General features: G+C 41.1%; 1 protein-coding gene across 5 annotated transcripts in view; it reads left to right on the top strand.

Moving 5' to 3' along the window:
* LOC124556582 (glycoprotein endo-alpha-1,2-mannosidase) overlaps nucleotides 1-13682 on the top strand; it is a 102399-nt gene extending 88717 nt beyond the window's left edge. For all 5 annotated transcript variants that reach the window (XM_047130549.1, XM_047130547.1, XM_047130550.1 and 2 more), the window contains one exon: nucleotides 13018-13682. In XM_047130549.1, the coding sequence (XP_046986505.1) occupies nucleotides 13018-13436 (419 nt within the window). In that variant the 3' untranslated portion in view covers nucleotides 13437-13682. The remainder of the gene's footprint in view (nucleotides 1-13017) is intronic.
* The last annotated feature ends 4422 nt before the right edge of the window (nucleotides 13683-18104 follow it).

Here is an 18104-nt window from a genome sequence, read left to right on the forward strand (position 1 = left end):
GTGCACACCTAGGCCACAGCTTCACCTGGACCTTTCACATGGCCCTGAGGACTCAATTAACCCCGCGGCTCTCTGCTGCTACTTCCTCTTGATTCTTGACAAGTACCGAGGCCATGAAGTGGTTTACACCAATGGCTCGATGGCTGATGCTCACATCGGCATAGCGTATGTCCATGGAGGATGTGTTGCACAGCATTCCTTGCCCGATGTCTGCAGTGTTCTCACTGCCGAGCTGGTGGCTATATCTCGTGCTCTTGAACACCTCTCTTCATGCCCTGGGGAGGCTTTTCTTCTGTGTACTAACTCCTTGAGCAGCCTACAAGCTCTTGACTAGTGCTGCCCTCATCATCCTTTGATAGCGTCCATCCAGGAGTCCATCTATGCCCTGGAACAGTCCGGTCGTAGAGTGGTTTTTGTCTGGACCCCAGGTCACAATGGAATCCCAGGGCATGAACTTGCCGACAAGCTGGCCAAACAGGCTATGTGGAAACTGCTTATGGAGATTGGCTTCTCTGCAACTGACCTGTGTTCAGTACTATGCCGCAAGGTCTTGCGGTTTGGGAGACGAAATGGCATAACCTCAGCATGCACAACAAACTGCATGCCATGGAGGAGACTATGAATGTGTGGCAGTCCTCCATGCGGGCCTCTCACAGGGACTCTGTGGTTCTCTGTTGGCTCTGCATTGGCCACGCTTGGGTGACACACGGCTACCTCCTGTGCTGTGGTGACCCACCTCAGTGTCTGTGCGGCGCCCAGCTGACAGTGTCCCATATCTTGGTGAGGTGTCCTTTTGCTGACCTGCGACGGACTCTTCAGTTACCGGACTCGTTGCCATTAATTTTAGCTGGCAGTGCGTCATTGGCTAATTTAGTTTTACATTTGATACGTGACGGTGGTTTTTATCATTCTATATAAGTTTTAGCACATATTCTTTGTCCTTTTGTGTTCTCCACTGTAATGCTTTTAGGGTAGGTGTATTAATGTGACGCAGAGTGGCTGGCTTTTCCTTTTTATTCTTGTGGTCGGCCAGCCACTGTTATCTGCTCTCTTGTTTTTACCCATTCTACCTGTTTCTTGCTTCTCTCTATGGTTTTATTTTCCTTTTTTTGTCCATAGTAGTGTTGATGTCCTTCCATCGTTCTTCTGGTTCTTCTTTTCTCTTGTTATTGTGCTGTATGTCTCCTTTCTTCTCTTCTTTCCATTTTGTAATTATTCTACTGGGAACAAGGGACCGATGACCTCACAGTTTGGTCCCTTCCCCCCTCTTTTAAACCAACCAGCCTACCAACTTTTACAGCCATTATCTTTTTCTGAAATGGTATTTTCAATATTACAAAATTTGTCACAAGTAATGTTAACAGTTACAATTTCATTATTAAAATTAGGATCTATTTCTAAAATTTCACCCCACAAATTTACTTCCAGTTAGTTCCTTTTTGATTAACAATGTGAACACTGGATTCTGTGTTTGTAACTCTGTCATTTAAGTCTAATTTTTGAATTCATGGTTTCAGTTTGTCCACTTAGTCCATCTCTGAATGCCAGAATCTGATTTCCTACCCCCAAGTTATCACCATCACAACTTTCAGCAATCTTATTTCCTAATTTAGTTTTCAGTGCTTCACTCTTATTGGAAATTTATTTCTACATCTACATGACTACTCTGCAATTCACATTTAAGTGCTTGGCAGAGGGTTCATCGAACCACAATCATACTATCTCTCTACCATTCCACTCCCGAACAGCGCACAGGAAAAACGAACACCTAAACCTTTCTGTTCGAGCTCTGATTTCTCTTATTGGTGATCATTCCTACCTATGTAGGTTGGGCTCAACAAAAAATTTTCGCATTTGGAAGAGAAAGTTGGTGACTGAAATTTCGTAAATAGATCTCGCCGCGACGATAAACGTCTTTGCTTTAATGACTTCCATCCCAACTCGCGTATCATATCGGCCACACTCTCTCCCCTATTACGTGATAATACAAAACGAGCTGCCCTTTTTTTGCACCCTTTCGATGTCCTCCATCAATCCCACCTGGTAAGGATCCCACACCGCGCAGCAATATTCTAACAGAGGACGAACGAGTGTAGTGTAAGCTGTCTCTTTAGTGGACTTGTTGCATCTTCTAAGTGTCCTGCCAATGAAATGCAACCTTTGGCTCGCCTTCCCCACAATATTGTCTATGTGGTCCTTCCAACTGAAGTTGTTCGTAATTTTAACACCCAGGTACTTAGTTGAATTGACAGCCTTGAGAATTGTACTATTTATCAAGTAATCGAATTCCAACGGATTCCTTCTGGAACTCATGTGGATCACCTCACACTTTTCGTTATTTAATGTCAACTGCCACCTGCCACACCATACAGCAATCTTTTCTAAATCGCTTTGCAACTGATACTGGTTTTCGGTTGACCTTACCAGACCGTAAATTACAGCATCATCAGAGAACTGCTCAGAAATTAGATTGTTTGAAGTTTTGTTGGCATCAGAAATTTGTTAGTTACTTTTTTGTGCTAAAAATTTATAGCTGTGTTCATTTTTTGCATAAATTGATGTAATGTTTGTTTGTTCTCTGAATTTTCCAAACTCTAATTCTGAAATCCTAACCCTGAATTGTCTTCCTCAAAGGTGTTCTCAAGTGAGCCACCTTCCTCCTCCTTCAATGTTATTTTGAAATGATCAATGAAGTAGGTTAGCAAAATTACTTCACATAAAAAAACAAATATCACAAGTAATAAAATTTTTGTTACTGTTTTTTGTCTAAGAAGATAATTAAAGAAAAATTGGTATCATGTACCTAGCTTTTATTTCTGTGTATGTAATGTCCTCTTTGTTCTCCAGTCCTTTTGTTCACAGGTCTTGATTGTTGTTCTGTTTCATTTTCATTTCACTGGATTTTGCATTCGTGGTAAATTTTAATTTCTTTTTGCATTTAACTTCTGAAAAAAGTCTAATATTTCTTCGTACATTGTAATGATACCAGACAATGTCACAAAGTGGGTGTTTTAATGACCTATGTAGTTAGTTTGTAGAGATTCTCACATCACATCTATTGTTCTAAATTAGTACTTATGTTTGTTCATTGTTGGCCTTACTGTCTTCCATTAAGTCCCAAGTTGTCATCCTTATACCAAAAAATATTGAATGGACAAAGGATTGTTATTCAGCTAACTTACAATAAATGTAGTTTCTGTACTGTTAAATGAATTTCTACACTCAGAAATAATAACATATAATACTTCTGCCTTCAGCAGTACTACAAAACAAAATTGGAGTCCCTTAGCAACAACCTTTCTGCCAAGAGCTTCCATTCCACACCACATATTTGCAAAGTCTCTTACCCGTTTCTAAGTGAACAAGAACAGTGATCTTACGTTCAAAGAGTTAATAACACTATAAATGATAATTGCTGGTACAATTTCAAAACAATTAATAAAATGGATTTACATGAATTCGTGTGAAATGCTTCAACATAAGTTTAAATGTTCGGGATATACATTGAAGTGCCAAAGAAACTGGTATAGGCATGCATATTCAAATACAGAGACATGTAAACAGGCAGAATATGGCACTGCAGTCAGCAATGCCTATTTAGGACAACAAGTGTCTGGCGCAGTTGTTAGATTGCTTACTGCTGTTTAAATGAGTTTGAATGTGGTGTTGTAGTCAGTACATGAGCAGTGAGACACAGCATCTCAGAGATAGGGATGAAATGGGGATTTTCCCGTACGACCATTTCACGAGCGTACCATGAATAACAGGAATCTGGTAAAGCATCAAATCTCCGACATAGCAGTGGCTGTATAAAGATCCTGTAAGAACAGGACCAATGATGATTGAAGAGAACTGTTCAATGTGACAGAAGTGTAACCTTCCACAAATTGCTGCAGATTTCAATGCTGGGCCATCAACAAGTGTCACAATGTGAACCATTCAATGAAACATCATTGATATGTGCTTTTGGAGCCAAAGGCCCACTCGTGTGTGCTTGATGACTGCAAGACACAAAGCTTTACACCTTGCCTTGGCCCATCAACACTGACATTGGACTGTTGATGACTGGAAACATGTTGCCTGGTCGGACAAGTCCCATTTCAAATTGTATCGAGAGGATGGACATGTATGGGTATGGAGACAACCTCATGAATCCATGGACCCTGTGTGTCAGCTGTGGACAGTTCAAGCTGGTGGAGGCTCTTTAATGGTGTGGGTTGTATGCAGTTGGAGTGATATAGGACCCCTGATACATCTAGATACGACTCTGACAGGTGACAGGTACATAAGTATCCTGTCTGGTGACCTGCATCCATTCATGTCCTTTGTGTATTCCAACGGACTTGGGCAATTGAAGCACAACAATGCGACACCCCACACGTCCAGAATTGCTACAAAGTGGCTCCAGGAACACTTTTCTGATTAAAAACACATCCACTGCCCACCAAAATCCCCAGACATTAACATGATTGAGCATATCTGGGATGTTTGTAATGTTCAGAAGAGATCTCCACCCACCTGTACTCTACAGATTTATGGACAACCCTGCAGGATTTATGTTGTCAACTCTCTCCTGCACTACTTCAGACATTAGTAGAGTCCATGCCACATCGTTATGTGGCACTTCTGTATGCTCACAGGGACGCTACATGATATTAGTCAGGTGTACCGGTTTCTTTGGCTCTTCAGAGTAAATCTTTTATATGTGTATGTATGAAAATTATGGCTTGATTGCGTAACAGAAGGCAGCTGCAAACATTTTTTCCATGAAGGCATTGACCGTCTTGTCTCACAATGGGATAAATGCATTAACAGCTATGGTGATTACTTTCAAAATAATAAACAGTTTACTTACTTTTTTCCCCATCTGTTCCATTTTCATTTGACTGCTCCTTATAGAAAGCTTTTTCTTTCTGCCAAGCTTCCACAGCTTTTCTGAATGTACTAGTTTTCAACTGCTGGCTCCCACAGAATAATTGGTTAAAAAGAATTGTCCTGCATGCAGGAGACTTTTTTGTATTTTTGTAATTCTAGACCAGTGCATATTGAGAGTTCCTGTTCCTAGTTATGTAAGAGTGAATATTCAATTGCAACTTCAAAGTGGATAACCTGTGCTGTATACATTGTAAAAGTGGTATCTACAAGCAACTGACACTGTCTTTAGGATCACTTTTTAGATTAATTGCAGTCAGTGATAGCTCTGTGGCCTTCCATAGGGACAGATGGAGATGAAATGTGATTGGTGGAAATATTTTTTTCTGTTCTGTTCCAGAAGTGTTATTCATGCTTTTCAGCAAATGTATGCCAGATACAGAAAAGCATGCAGAAAACATGGCTCATTCACATACTGCAGTTGCATGGAAATTGAGTATGATTTTGCTGGTACATGTATGTGTGGGAATCAAAGGAAATTAGTAAGCTGATGCAGGAGCAGGGTGTGCATGAGAGATGCAGGAGCAGGGTGTGCATGAGATGAACACACTGTATTACTTTGTGCTATTCTTGTACCATGGTCTCTCAGTTTTGAGGTGGAGGTCACTTGCTAGAGGATGAATGAGAGATTGGAAATGTAACAACCTACATAAAGTTAGGTCACCATTCATGTTGGATGTGCATCCCTTAAGAATAGAACATTGCCATTTGACACTTGGCCATCTGTTTGTGACGATGCTTGTGAATAAACAGTATCATTGCTTGCACCATCTTCTAATTTGTGGTGTCAAGGGAGACAGCCATGGGCATACCTGGAGATCTGGCCATATTTTAGGTAATGAAAGACTGAGTTTCTAGACGTTTTTATTGTTCCAGTGGTCAACAAGTTCACAGGTTTAGGGCATGTAACTGTTTATATAATTTACCACGCATAATTGTTGCCCAGTACTTACCTTAAAGAGGCATTACATGCAGTGCTGCTGATAAACAGATATATAAGTAACACCCACCTATCTTTCAGAACTAAAGTAATTCCTGTGGTTGGAAGGCGAGATGAATAGGTTGGGCAATGTTAAAAAGGACTGGCAGGTCACTCAGACCCCAGGATGAGAGACAGACTCACCTGTAGTGAAGATGAAAGGAGAAGCCATCCCCCTTCATCTCTATCCACCCTCACTCTTACTACATGTGAGTCTTTCACATTCTGGGGTTCAAGTGACCTCTCCTATCTTTTAAATCTTCCACAAACTATCCATCTCTCCTCCCAACCAAAGGAACTATTAGTTCTGAATGCTAGGAAGTGTGTCACTTCATATGTGACTATAGACAATGTATACCTCTTGCCTCTTGAAGGAAAGAACTTGCCAGCAATACTGTCTCATAATTTATTAGTTTTCTCAAATGAATTTTCCTGTGATACTATTGAAACATTCTTTTTGTCCACTGCATAGTGTTGTGTGCAATTACATAACAGTCATGGCCAGAATCCGTGCACTCTCAGCGACATGCAGCACCTGAGACAAACTATGCAATGTGCTGCTCCACAGATTAATTGGAAACATTTATTAGCTGACCTGGATTAATTCTTTATGTTACTACACACAAGCTCAGTCTGAGAAAGGGTTGCCAGCCTTGCTTTTGACCTATGAACCTATGAGACAGGGTAAAACTTCTCAATACTCTGATTCAATAATGAAAGCCCTGTAGCAATCCTATTACTTTCAAAAAGATTCCGAGACCTGACCTTAGAGTTTAATATTTTCACTGCTGTCAGCCCATGCTCACTAATCTGCAACATTCATGGACAAAAACTGGAAAGTGATTAAGTAGAGTTCCATGCAATACCCAGGAACACACTTCCAATTCTTCCAGTCTGTCATACTTTAAGTCTCTGCACACAGAAATCAGTAAGACTCTCGCATTGGCACCTTCACTCCAGAGAGTCTAACAGGGCTACTGATCAACAACCCCAATTTCACTGGCTCAAACTGCCTCACAAAGTTATTTAGCATTTAGGCCCTTCAGTGAATCAGGATCAGGAGCAGAATGCAGGAATTTTCATCCCCCATTTTGCTCCTGCTAATAGAGCTTCTGTAAACTGCTGCTTTCTGTCAGGACTTTCAGAACTTTTCCAGCATCAGATGTTGGAAATGCCGGCCATTGTGGGGAAATTACTCTCTCTATAAGCCAGCCATGTAAGCTTCAGCCACAGCCCACTTAGTAGGTTTTGCAAATACTGGACCATCAACTCCATACTGAAGAAAGCCTCCTTCCCCTAAAAATCAATCCTGTCATAGACAGTAGCCACAGAAAGAGCACACAGGCACAGCCAGCAAATGAGATGTTATACTATTTACATAATTTTTTGCTTCTAATGAAATATTATCACACACAGTGTAGGACTTCCAGAAGTCTGATGTCATAGGGATAATGATATAGGATATACTGCTGTTCACCACATACAGGAGGTGTTGAGGGACAGGCAGGTATATTGAAAGAATAATGTTGGATATTATAAGCTATAGGACAAACTCCTTCTTGACATGTAGGAAAAACACACACACACACACACACACACACACACACACACACACAGCTCTTGTGCTAAGGTCTCACTGTGGTGAGCAGTGATTTTGTTTTGGATGTGAAGTGAGGGTGCAGAAGAGGCATAGGGGAGTATGGGTAGGGACAGTGGGGTAACAATGGGGGAATATTCTGTAGTGCTGCCTGTGGTGGGAATGTGCAAGGACCTGATGGGGATAGGGTAGTGGGGTGCTGGTTGTAGCATGGGCAGGTTGTGCTTGTGGGAGGTGAGGTGTGGTGTGGTGTGGTGTGGTGTGGTGTGGTGGAATAACAGGTGTATGTGAGACGTGCCATAGTGACCCCATTCCAGAAATCTAGCATTATCAGCAATTACTCCTCCAAGCCTTAGGTCCATACCAGAACCCCCTCTCCTGAAGGCACCTCTCTCCTCACCCCCCTCCACTCCTGCCTTCTACAATACATAAATCCAACCATTCAAGACACCCTATTGTGACTGGATTCTGTGTCCCCACTGAGAGAATACCTACCCTTGTGGACTAACACACCTGCAATGTACCCTCCTATATAAAAGACACTAACCATTTCCTCTGCTGACTCCACAGTTCCTGTCCCCTTACCACCCTGCATCCTGCTCACCACTGTTGATGCAACTTCCATCTATGCTAATATCCCCAGTGTTCATGTCGTTTCTGCCATTGAACGCTACTTTTCTCAATGTCTGACTGACCTCAAACCTACAACCTCCTCCTTGGGCACCATCACCAAGTATAGCCACAATTACTTCTCCCTTGAGGGCTTCACCTACAATGAATCTGCAGTACAGCCATGTACATCTATGTGGCACCATCCTATGCCAGTCTATCCATGTGCCCTCTAGAGAAATCATTGCTAGCCAGAATCCCAAACCCCTCACATAGTTCACATTCATTGATGATGTCTTCATGATGTAGATCAGGGGTTAGAACACGCTATTAACATTCTCACAGAACTTCAACACCTTCTCCCTCATATACTTCACTTGGCCCTTCTTTGTTCAGAAAGCTACTTTCCTCAAAGTTGACCACAACCTCATGGATGGCTCCATCAGTACATTTGTCCACATCAAACCTGCCAATCACCAACAATATCTTCATTTTGACAGCTGCCACCCATTCTACACCAAGATATCCCTTCCATACAGCCTAGCCACCCATGGCAATTGCATCCTCACTGATGAAACGTCCCTCCCCAAGTATGCTGAGGATCTCACTGGGCCTTCACAGATCAAAATTACCCTCTCCAACTTATCCAGAAACAGATCTCCTGCACCTTGTCTCCTCAGGGTTTCGACAACTTATCACTGTGCAATGAGAAATATCCTCCCCATTACCCCCCCCCCCCCCCTCCCAGTATTGTACCACTCACTCAATCTATGCAATATCATTGTCTGTGCCTATTCCATCCCTCCTTCCAACCCTTTGCCCCACAGCTCATATCCCTGTAATAGACATAGATGCAAGACCTGTCCCATACACCTTTACACTGCTACCTACTCAAGTCCTGTCACAGGCATCTTCTACTCCATGAAAGACAGGACCACCTTTGGAAGCAAACATGTGGTCTACTAACTTGGCTACAACCACTGTGTGGCATTCTATGTGGGAATGATCACTAACATGCTGTCTGCCCACATAAATGGCCACCTCCAAATTGTGGCCAAGAGTCAGTTCAGTTGCAAAGCCTGCCACCCAGCATGATGTGCCCCACTTCAACAACTTCTTCACAACCTGTGCTATTTAGACTATTCTCACCAACACCAGCTTTTCTGAATTGCACAAGTGGGTACTCTCCCTACAACATATGCTCCAATCTCTTAACCTTTCCTGGCCTCAACCTTTGCTAGCCCCTTTCTGCATCTGCTTCTGGCCCCTTCCCTGCTCTCACTCCAATGTCACAAATGCCTGCTACCCCTGCAATGTATCTGTGTAGTCCTTTCCCCTTGTCTGCTTCTCTCCCTCTACCCTTCCCCTCACCTCCACCCTCACCCCTTCAGCACAGCTTTCCAATGCTGCATGTAGCAGTTTACCATCCTGTCCTCACCACAGGCAGCACTATAGCATCCTATCCACTCCAATCCTGCTATCCCTACCCTTCCCAGTCACATACCTCTTCTGTAACCACACTATCCATGCAGTATTCAGCACAATTAGGCCAGAGATGACAGTGGCCATGTGTGTATGAATATATGTGTGTTTTACTGAAGAAGGAATTTGTCCAATAGCTTATAATATCCAACAGTCTTCGTTGCAGTGTACCTGTCACTCAGTGGTTAGTAGCAATCTATCCTATATCATATTTTTGCATCTCCTATTAAATATGTGTGGTTTGCCCACTAATAATCATGCTGCTTTGCAGAAATCTGAATTATCTTTCTTATTGATACTTGACAAGCTACATTGCCCCTTTGATGTTGTAATGACATATCTTCATAGCTACAGCCTCTGAGCTTGTCGTGCAGTAATTAACTGAGGACTGAATGGCTTCATTGCATATTTTTAGATATCACTGCTGATGTAAACATCTTGATGAAGAACTCCAAACTAGTTTGCGAGATGACAAAATGAGTAGAATTCCATCAGTACCTGTGTGTGTTGGCCAGGTTTGTGGCAGTAGAACAACTAGTTTATAATGCTGTCTGTTGTCGGAGGCAAATTTCCATAGTTGTAAACTAACTTCCTACATTGACAAATTGTCATTGGGAACTTACATCTTACTACTAGAGAGAATCAGTCTGTGGGCATGTAGAAAATTGTAGTAGACACAGTAATGTGAATTGTAGCAATTTCTTAACTGCATGATACACAACAGCCTGGCATATACAAAAAGTTAGACTGCGTGTGCTAGTGTCTGGTCACCAAATCCACGTGAGTTAGCCTTATTTCAAGTCCACCAGTCAATTCTGTTAACATGTGTTACATGTAATTTATTAATAGGCTTTCATATAAGGACATATTTCATTTGTCATTGTAGTTTCTTTGCAGGTGGCCTTATTACTCATTGTACAATAATGTATAACTGTTTTAAGAAGAATTTTTATTTTATTAGCAAACAGCAACCTTGGACTTATGCCACATTATTTCAGAAAACACAGAGGTGGAAGTGTGATTAGTGTTTTATTCTATGTGATTTAATGGATTGAAGGTAGAGCAGTATTTCTATGTACTCTGAGTATACTGCTGTTCCTTTTTGAATCTCGCTCAGTCACATGTTAATTAGATATTAAATTTGGTTTAGTGATGTTGTTTTTCCTTTCCTCCAGATATAACTTCGCACTTACTGCAAAATATATATATATATATCTCAGAGGGAAACATTCCACGTGGGAAAAATATATCTAAAAACAAAGATGATGTGACTTAGCAAACAAAAGCGCTGGCATGTCGATAGACACACAAACATACACACAAAATTCAAGCTTTCGCAACCAACGGTTGCTTCGTCAGGAAAGAGGGAAGGAGACATTTCATGTCTGCTTGTGTCTGTGCGGATGTGTGTGTGTGTGTGTGTGTGTGTGTGTGTGTGTGTGTGTCTTCTGTAACCACACTATCCATGCACTATTCAGCACAATTAGGCCAGAGATGACAGTGGCCATGTGTGTATGAATATATGTGTGTTTTACTGAAGAAGGAATTTGTCCAATAGCTTATAATATCCAACACTCGCGCGCGCGAGTGTAGACCTGTCCTTTCTTCCCCCCTAAGGTAAGTCTTTCCGCTCCCGGGATTGGAATGTCTCCTTACCCTCTCCCTTAAAACCCACATCCTTTCGTCTTTCCCTCTCTTTCCCTCTTTCCTGACGAAGCAACCGTTGGTTGCGAAAGTTTGAATTTTGTGTGTGTGTTTGTTTGTGTGTCTATTGACATGCCAGCGCTTTTGTTTGGTAAGTCACATCATCTTTGTTAGGTATGTGTTTTACCATATCTATCTTGTTTTACCAGGAACAACCAAATTGCATGTAATTTAAGGGTTTTTCTATCTGTCTGAGTAATAATTCAACTTAATAAGTAATGCATGTGTTACTGGCACATATTGAAAGTATTAAGTTATTGAGAAGAATGGTGATATCATAACTGTAGAGTAATACTACATAAAATTTATTTTTTCATTAAATTGGTGCCGTATGTACACTGAAGTGACAAAAGCCATGGGATGCCCCCTAATGCTGTGTTGGACCCCTTTTGCCCTGTGTAGTGCAGCAGCTGGATGTGGTATGGACTCAGCAAGTCATTGGAAGTCCCCTACAGATATATTGAACCATGCTGCCTCTGTAGCCATTCATAATTTCGAAAGTGTTGCCTGCACAAACTGACCTCTCAATCTTGTCCCATAAATGTTTAATGGGATTCATGTCGGGTGACCTTGATGGCCAAATTGTTCATTCAGATTGGCCAGAATGTTGTTCAAACCAACTGTGAACAACTGTGGCCCAGTGACATGGCACATCATTGTTTCGGAATATGAAGTCTATGAAAGGCTGCAAATTGGCTATTTGGAGACTAACATAACCATTTCCAGTCAGTGATCAGCTCAGTTGGTCCTGAGGACCCAGTCTATTCCATATAAACACAGCCCACACTATTATGGAGCCACCACTGGCTTGCATGGTGTCTCATTGGAAACTTGGGTCTATGGTTTCATGTGGTCTGTGCCACACTTGAACCATACCATCAGCTCTTACCAACTGAAATTGGGACGCATCTGACCAGGCCACAATTTTCTAGTTGTCTAGGGTCCAAATGATATGATCATGAGCCCAGGAAAGGCACTGCACATGATGTACTGTTAGCAAAGGCATCTGCTTCGGTTGTATGCTGCCATAGCCCATTAACACCGTATTTTGCTGCACTGTCCTAACGGGTATGTTCATTGTACATCCAACATCAATCTCTGTGGTTATTTCACATGGTGTTTCTTGTCTGTTAGCACTGACAACTAGTGCAAACGCCACTACTGTTTGTTGTTAAGTGAATGGCATCAGCCACTGTGTTATTTATTTATTTATTTGTTTGCTGTCCATATAACAGTCAGTTTTTGGACATTGTCAATACGCACCGCCATTGCGCTGGCGCGCGGGATTACTTCCTGCCAGTGAATCATCGGAGTACAAATGACAGCTCCACTAATCGATTGCCCTTTTGTACCTTGTGTTCACAATACTAATGGCATCTGTATATGTGCAGCCTGCTGTTGCATGATTTGTTACCTCAGTGTATATGGTGAAAGATATTTTTTGGTTATTGTGATGGTATAGCTTTTACTTAAATATTCGTTTGTTATTATTGTGCAGAAGTTTATCTTTTTCACATAATGTAGTCAGTGTTTTTTAGTGGTGTATGTTACATATTTTGTGTGCAAAAACGATCTCAAACATCAGTTTTAGTTTTCATTGACATTTTGAGATCAACTAATTCTTTACACAACATTCTTAGAACTACTTTGGAGATATTTATATTGACAGATATAATGTTTTATTATTAATAATTTATGTCTGTATTTTTCACAGGTTTCTACACATACTTTGCTAGCAGTGGATTCACATATGGATCATCATGGAAAAACTGGCGAAGTCTTAGTAAATTTGCATATCAGAATAGTCTTATATTTGTTCCATCTGTTGGTCCTGGGTATATTGATACCCAGATTAGACCTTGGAATGTCGCAAATATCAGGCACAGGCGCCATGGAAAATACTATGAGGTTGCTTGGCGAAGTGCAATAACTACCCAACCTAAAATAATTTCAATAACTTCATTCAATGAATGGCATGAGGGAACACAGATAGAACCAGCCTTACCGAAGTCCACTCCCTCATTTACGTATCTAGATTATGAACCTGAAGGTCCATATTTTTATCTAAATTTGACTAAATGGTGGATAAATGAATTCACAAAAAGAACACAGGACGACAGCACCAGAATTTAATATTAACGTTAATGTTTCATTGATACTATGTGCGTACTTTTTAATGGTATGAATCTAGCAAATTGCCACTGTAATTACTCAAGAGTTGTGTGATTGTATCTAGTTGACAGAATCAGTGAATCCCATACCATCATGTCACTTGCATCCAGAAAACTGATTTCCACATGAAAATGCCATATGACTACATATGTAGCTTTTAAATAGATATTATTTTCAAATAAAATTTTGCTACTTGCTGCTGGTAAATATTTTTCACATATGAATAAAAACATTTTGAAACTCAGAAATCTGTAACACAGCTGAAAGTTGTGTGTCAGTTACCAAGTTACCCTCACCTAGTCCTCCACTGCTCCTCCACCTCTTACCCTGGCTTGCCCCCTTAAGTATTCCAGCTAGTGCCCTCCTCTCCCCCCCCCCCCCCCCCCCCCCCCCACCCCCTCCTCCCAACCTAAGACGCCAATTGCAAGGTCACATCATTCCCCAAATTTGTATACAATAACTTCATTACCAATCAAAGTCACATTCATCCCTTTGAGTATTTCATTAAATATTACGTTTCATGTACTTCATCCAGTTGTATAAGTTGCCAACATAAATTTGTACAGGCTTTTAATGTTTTAAAAGGCATGATGAAACTTAGTGCGTTATGTGTCAGTTTTACAAAAATTTTGTATGGCTAATATCTAGCAGTAGCAGTAAGCAGACATGCAGACATAAGACAACAATATGAAACTATCAATCTGGCAAATTTTGTAGTGGAGCAGTCTTTCTGAATGGAATAAAACTCTGTGCCAGACCGTGTCTTTAATCTGGGTTTTTATCTTTGGGAAGCAATACATTTTCTAGTGAGCCATTCAAGTAATCTTTGATAATTTTCAGACTGGATCTCACTGTCAAGAATAGGTTTTTGATGGGAAAGATACTGTGTGTACCAGATCTTTAAATTAAAATCAGTAATTTGCCAAAAAATGTTAACCAGAAAATCTATAATAGCATCGTTTATTGATTCCAAGAAAGCATTTTATTCTGTAGATACAGAAAAGAGAGGATAAAATCCTTAGAGAATCTGGTGTTCAGCAAAATTGGGAAACATATTTTGTGAAACTTAACAAAAACTGTATCTAAAGTGAAATTTATGGAATAATATCTTAGCCATTCAAAATAATAATTACTTGTAGATAAGAATGATACCTTATAAGCTTTGGTTTCCAATTGTGTTTTAGAAAATATTGTAAAGATCTGGAGTTTGGAGCCACAAAATCTAAAAATTGAACCAATAATTCTGGGAAGGAAATCAAATAGAATTAATGTTAACTGCCTGGCCTTTGCAGATGATTTTTCAATACTTTCAGAAAATCTGACAGAAGCAGTTACTCAAATAAATCTTCTAGAAAGAACAACCATTAATGCTGGGCTTATAATTTCAACTGAGGAAACAAAATTCATGTCAAATATAAAAAAGTATCAAAATAGGTAAAATAGCTTCAGTTAGTAAATAACAATATCTATATTATTGTATACTTTAGGCCCATCCCAGAACGTCTCCCCAGAGTCCATGTGTCTCCACACTCCTAATTTCTACAAGTTTCCTTAAGTCCATTAACCCAACCACCCAGGACGCCCCATTGTGGACGGTTACTGTGACCCTACTGAGAGAATCTCTGCTCTCGTAGACCAACACCTTCAATCTATTGTCCAAAACCTACCCTTTTATATTGATACCAACCATTTCTTCCACCGACTCCCCACAGTTCCTGTTCCTTTACCACACTGTGCCCTGCTCATCACTATTGATGCCACCTCCTTTGACACTAACATCCCTAATGCCCACAGCTTTGCCACTATCGAACTCTACATTTCCCAATGCCCAACGGATTCCAAACCAACAACCACCTTCCTAGTCACCATGACCAACTATATCCTCACCCAGAATTACTTCTCCTTTCAAGGCATTACCTACAAATAAATCCAGGATATGGCTATGTGCACCCGCATGGCACAATCCTATGCCAACCTATTCATGGACGATCTAGAGGAATCGTTTCTAAACACTCAGAATCCTAAACTCCTCGCCTGGTTCAGATTCATTGATGACATCTTTGCGGTCTGGATCTAGTGTGAGGACACCCTATCCACATTCCTCCAGAACTTAACACCTTCTCCTCCGTTTACTTCACCTGTTCCTACTTAACCCATCAAGCCACCTTCCAAGATGTTGAAATCCACCTCAAAAATGGCTACATCTGTATCTCTGTCCATACCAAACCTACTAACCACCAGCAATACCTCCAGTTTGACAGCTGCCACCCATTTCATACCAAGAAGTCCCTTCCATAGCCACCCATGGCCATTGCATCTGCAGTGACAAGTAGTCCCTCTCTCAATATATACCAAGCGTCTCACTGAGGCCTTTACAGACTGTAATTATCCTCCCACCCTTGTACAAAAACAAATCTCCCGTGCTTTATCTTTCCAGTCACCCACCACCTCCCAAAGTCTCACCATCTAACCACAGAGGAGCATTCCCCTCATAACTCAGTATCACCCAGGACTGGATAAACTGAATTACATTCTCCACCAGGGTTTGGACTACCTCTCGTGGTGCCCTGAAATGGGGAATGTCTTGCCCACTATCCTTCCCACGCCTCCCACAGTGGTATTCTGCTGTCCGCCAAACCTACCCAATATACTTGTCCATTCCTACACATCCCCTGCTGCCAATCCCTTACTTCATGGCTTATATCCCTGTAATACACCTAGATGCGAGACCTGTCCCATACACCCTCCCAACACCACCTACTCCAGTCCGTTCACAAACATCGCCTATCCCATCGAAGGCAGGGCTACCTGTAAAGTCAAACATGTGATCTAGAAATTAAACTGCAACAACTGTGCTGCATTCTATGTGCGCATGGCAGCCAACAAGCTGTCTGTCTGCATAAATGGCCACCGACAAACTGTGGCCAAGAAACAACTGGACCACCACATTGTTAGCATGCCACCCAACACAACATTCTTCATTTCAATGACCGCTTCACAGCCTGTGCCATATGGATCCTTCCCACCAACACCAGCTTTTCTGAACTGGGGAGGTGGGAATTCTCCTTGCAATATATCCTATGTTCCTGTAATGCTTGTGGCCTCAACCTTCATTAGTCATTGTCCTAATCCAGATAGCTCCTTCCCTGTTCCCATTCTAGCACTACACAGCCCTCTGTTCCACCAATGCACCAAGTCTTTTTACTTCTCACCTTTCCCGCTACCTCCCCATACCCTTTCTCTCTCCCGCCCTCCGTCTAACCTCCCGGCTGCACCTAGCTGCCCTAGCCTCTCTCCACCTTGTCCTTGCACGCTCCCAGCAGCACTTCACTGTCCCCAACCCCAACCCTGCTAGCATCCCCCTTCCCTGCCCCAGCCTCCTCCTTACCTGCACCTTTGGCTTCAGCTGCCAGAGACTGGTTGTGTGTGTGTGTGTGTGTGTGTGTGTGTCTATATATATATATATATATATATATATATATATATATATATATATATATATATATATATATATATATATATATATCTCTCTCTCTCTCTCTCTCTCCCCCCCCCCCCCCCCCCCCCCCCCCCCCCTCCTTCCTATTACTGACAAAGGCTTGTTGGCCGAAAGCTTATTTTGTGACAGCCTCTTTGTTGAGCCTACCTGCAACTCAGGATCTCTGCCATATGGTGGTAGCAACTATCTTTCATAATATCGTTACATTCCATTCTGGATTTTTCATTGTTTAAATTGGAAACAGCATACAGTTAAACTAAAAATATGCATATTTAGCCAAAGAAAACTAAGACACCATACCACACTGATATAGCCAGAGTGTTTATCTACTTAGAAATGCTTAATGGTGAACTACAAACTGTACAGAATAGAGATACTAAAAAAATAATTGTTAAAAAAATAATAAGTGCTATAGAACTAAAGCTCATTGGAAAACAAAGAATGTACCAGAATGTACAGAAAATATGAGAAGTAGTGGCAGACTGAAGGTAAATCTTCTTTTGACAATGCTGCTGAATGAATGCAAACAAGCCGTTGAAACAAATATTTCTGGAGAAATAATTTGACAGTAGCTTGGATTATAGAAATAAGAAAAAAAAACTAGAAAGAAACAATATCAAAGAATCGGAGTTTCAGAAAGAAATTTTTTAGAATAATATACTGAATGTAGAAGGCTTCGGAGGCAGAATAAATAAGAAATTAGAAACAACATGGACAGAAGAAAGGAAAACACTACATTCAGGAAAGATGGAGTATTGGAAGAATAGGAAACAACAAAGAAAGAGGAGGAAGTGAAGTTATTATGTGATCCTAGTAAATCAATACATAGATAAAAATAGGCAAAGAAAATTAGGATGTTCTCATCCCACATTTTATGGCAGAAAAATATTACTAAATGCTAATTCCAGATGATGTGTCAGATAAACACTCAGACAAACTTAAATAGGCTGAAACTACAGATTGCTGATAAAACACTAGGGAAAAAAACAGACAGAGAGTGTACAAAACGGGAATGTACACACCTTCAAGAGCTTTCAACCCTATGGTGTCCTCTCCATGTATAGAAAAGACCAGTCAAGAACATTACAAGGACAGGTCAAAATGGCACATGTGTGAGAAGTAGAATAATG

This window comes from Schistocerca americana, chromosome X, assembly GCF_021461395.2.
Source record: "Schistocerca americana isolate TAMUIC-IGC-003095 chromosome X, iqSchAmer2.1, whole genome shotgun sequence".
NCBI lineage: Eukaryota > Metazoa > Arthropoda > Insecta > Orthoptera > Acrididae > Schistocerca > Schistocerca americana.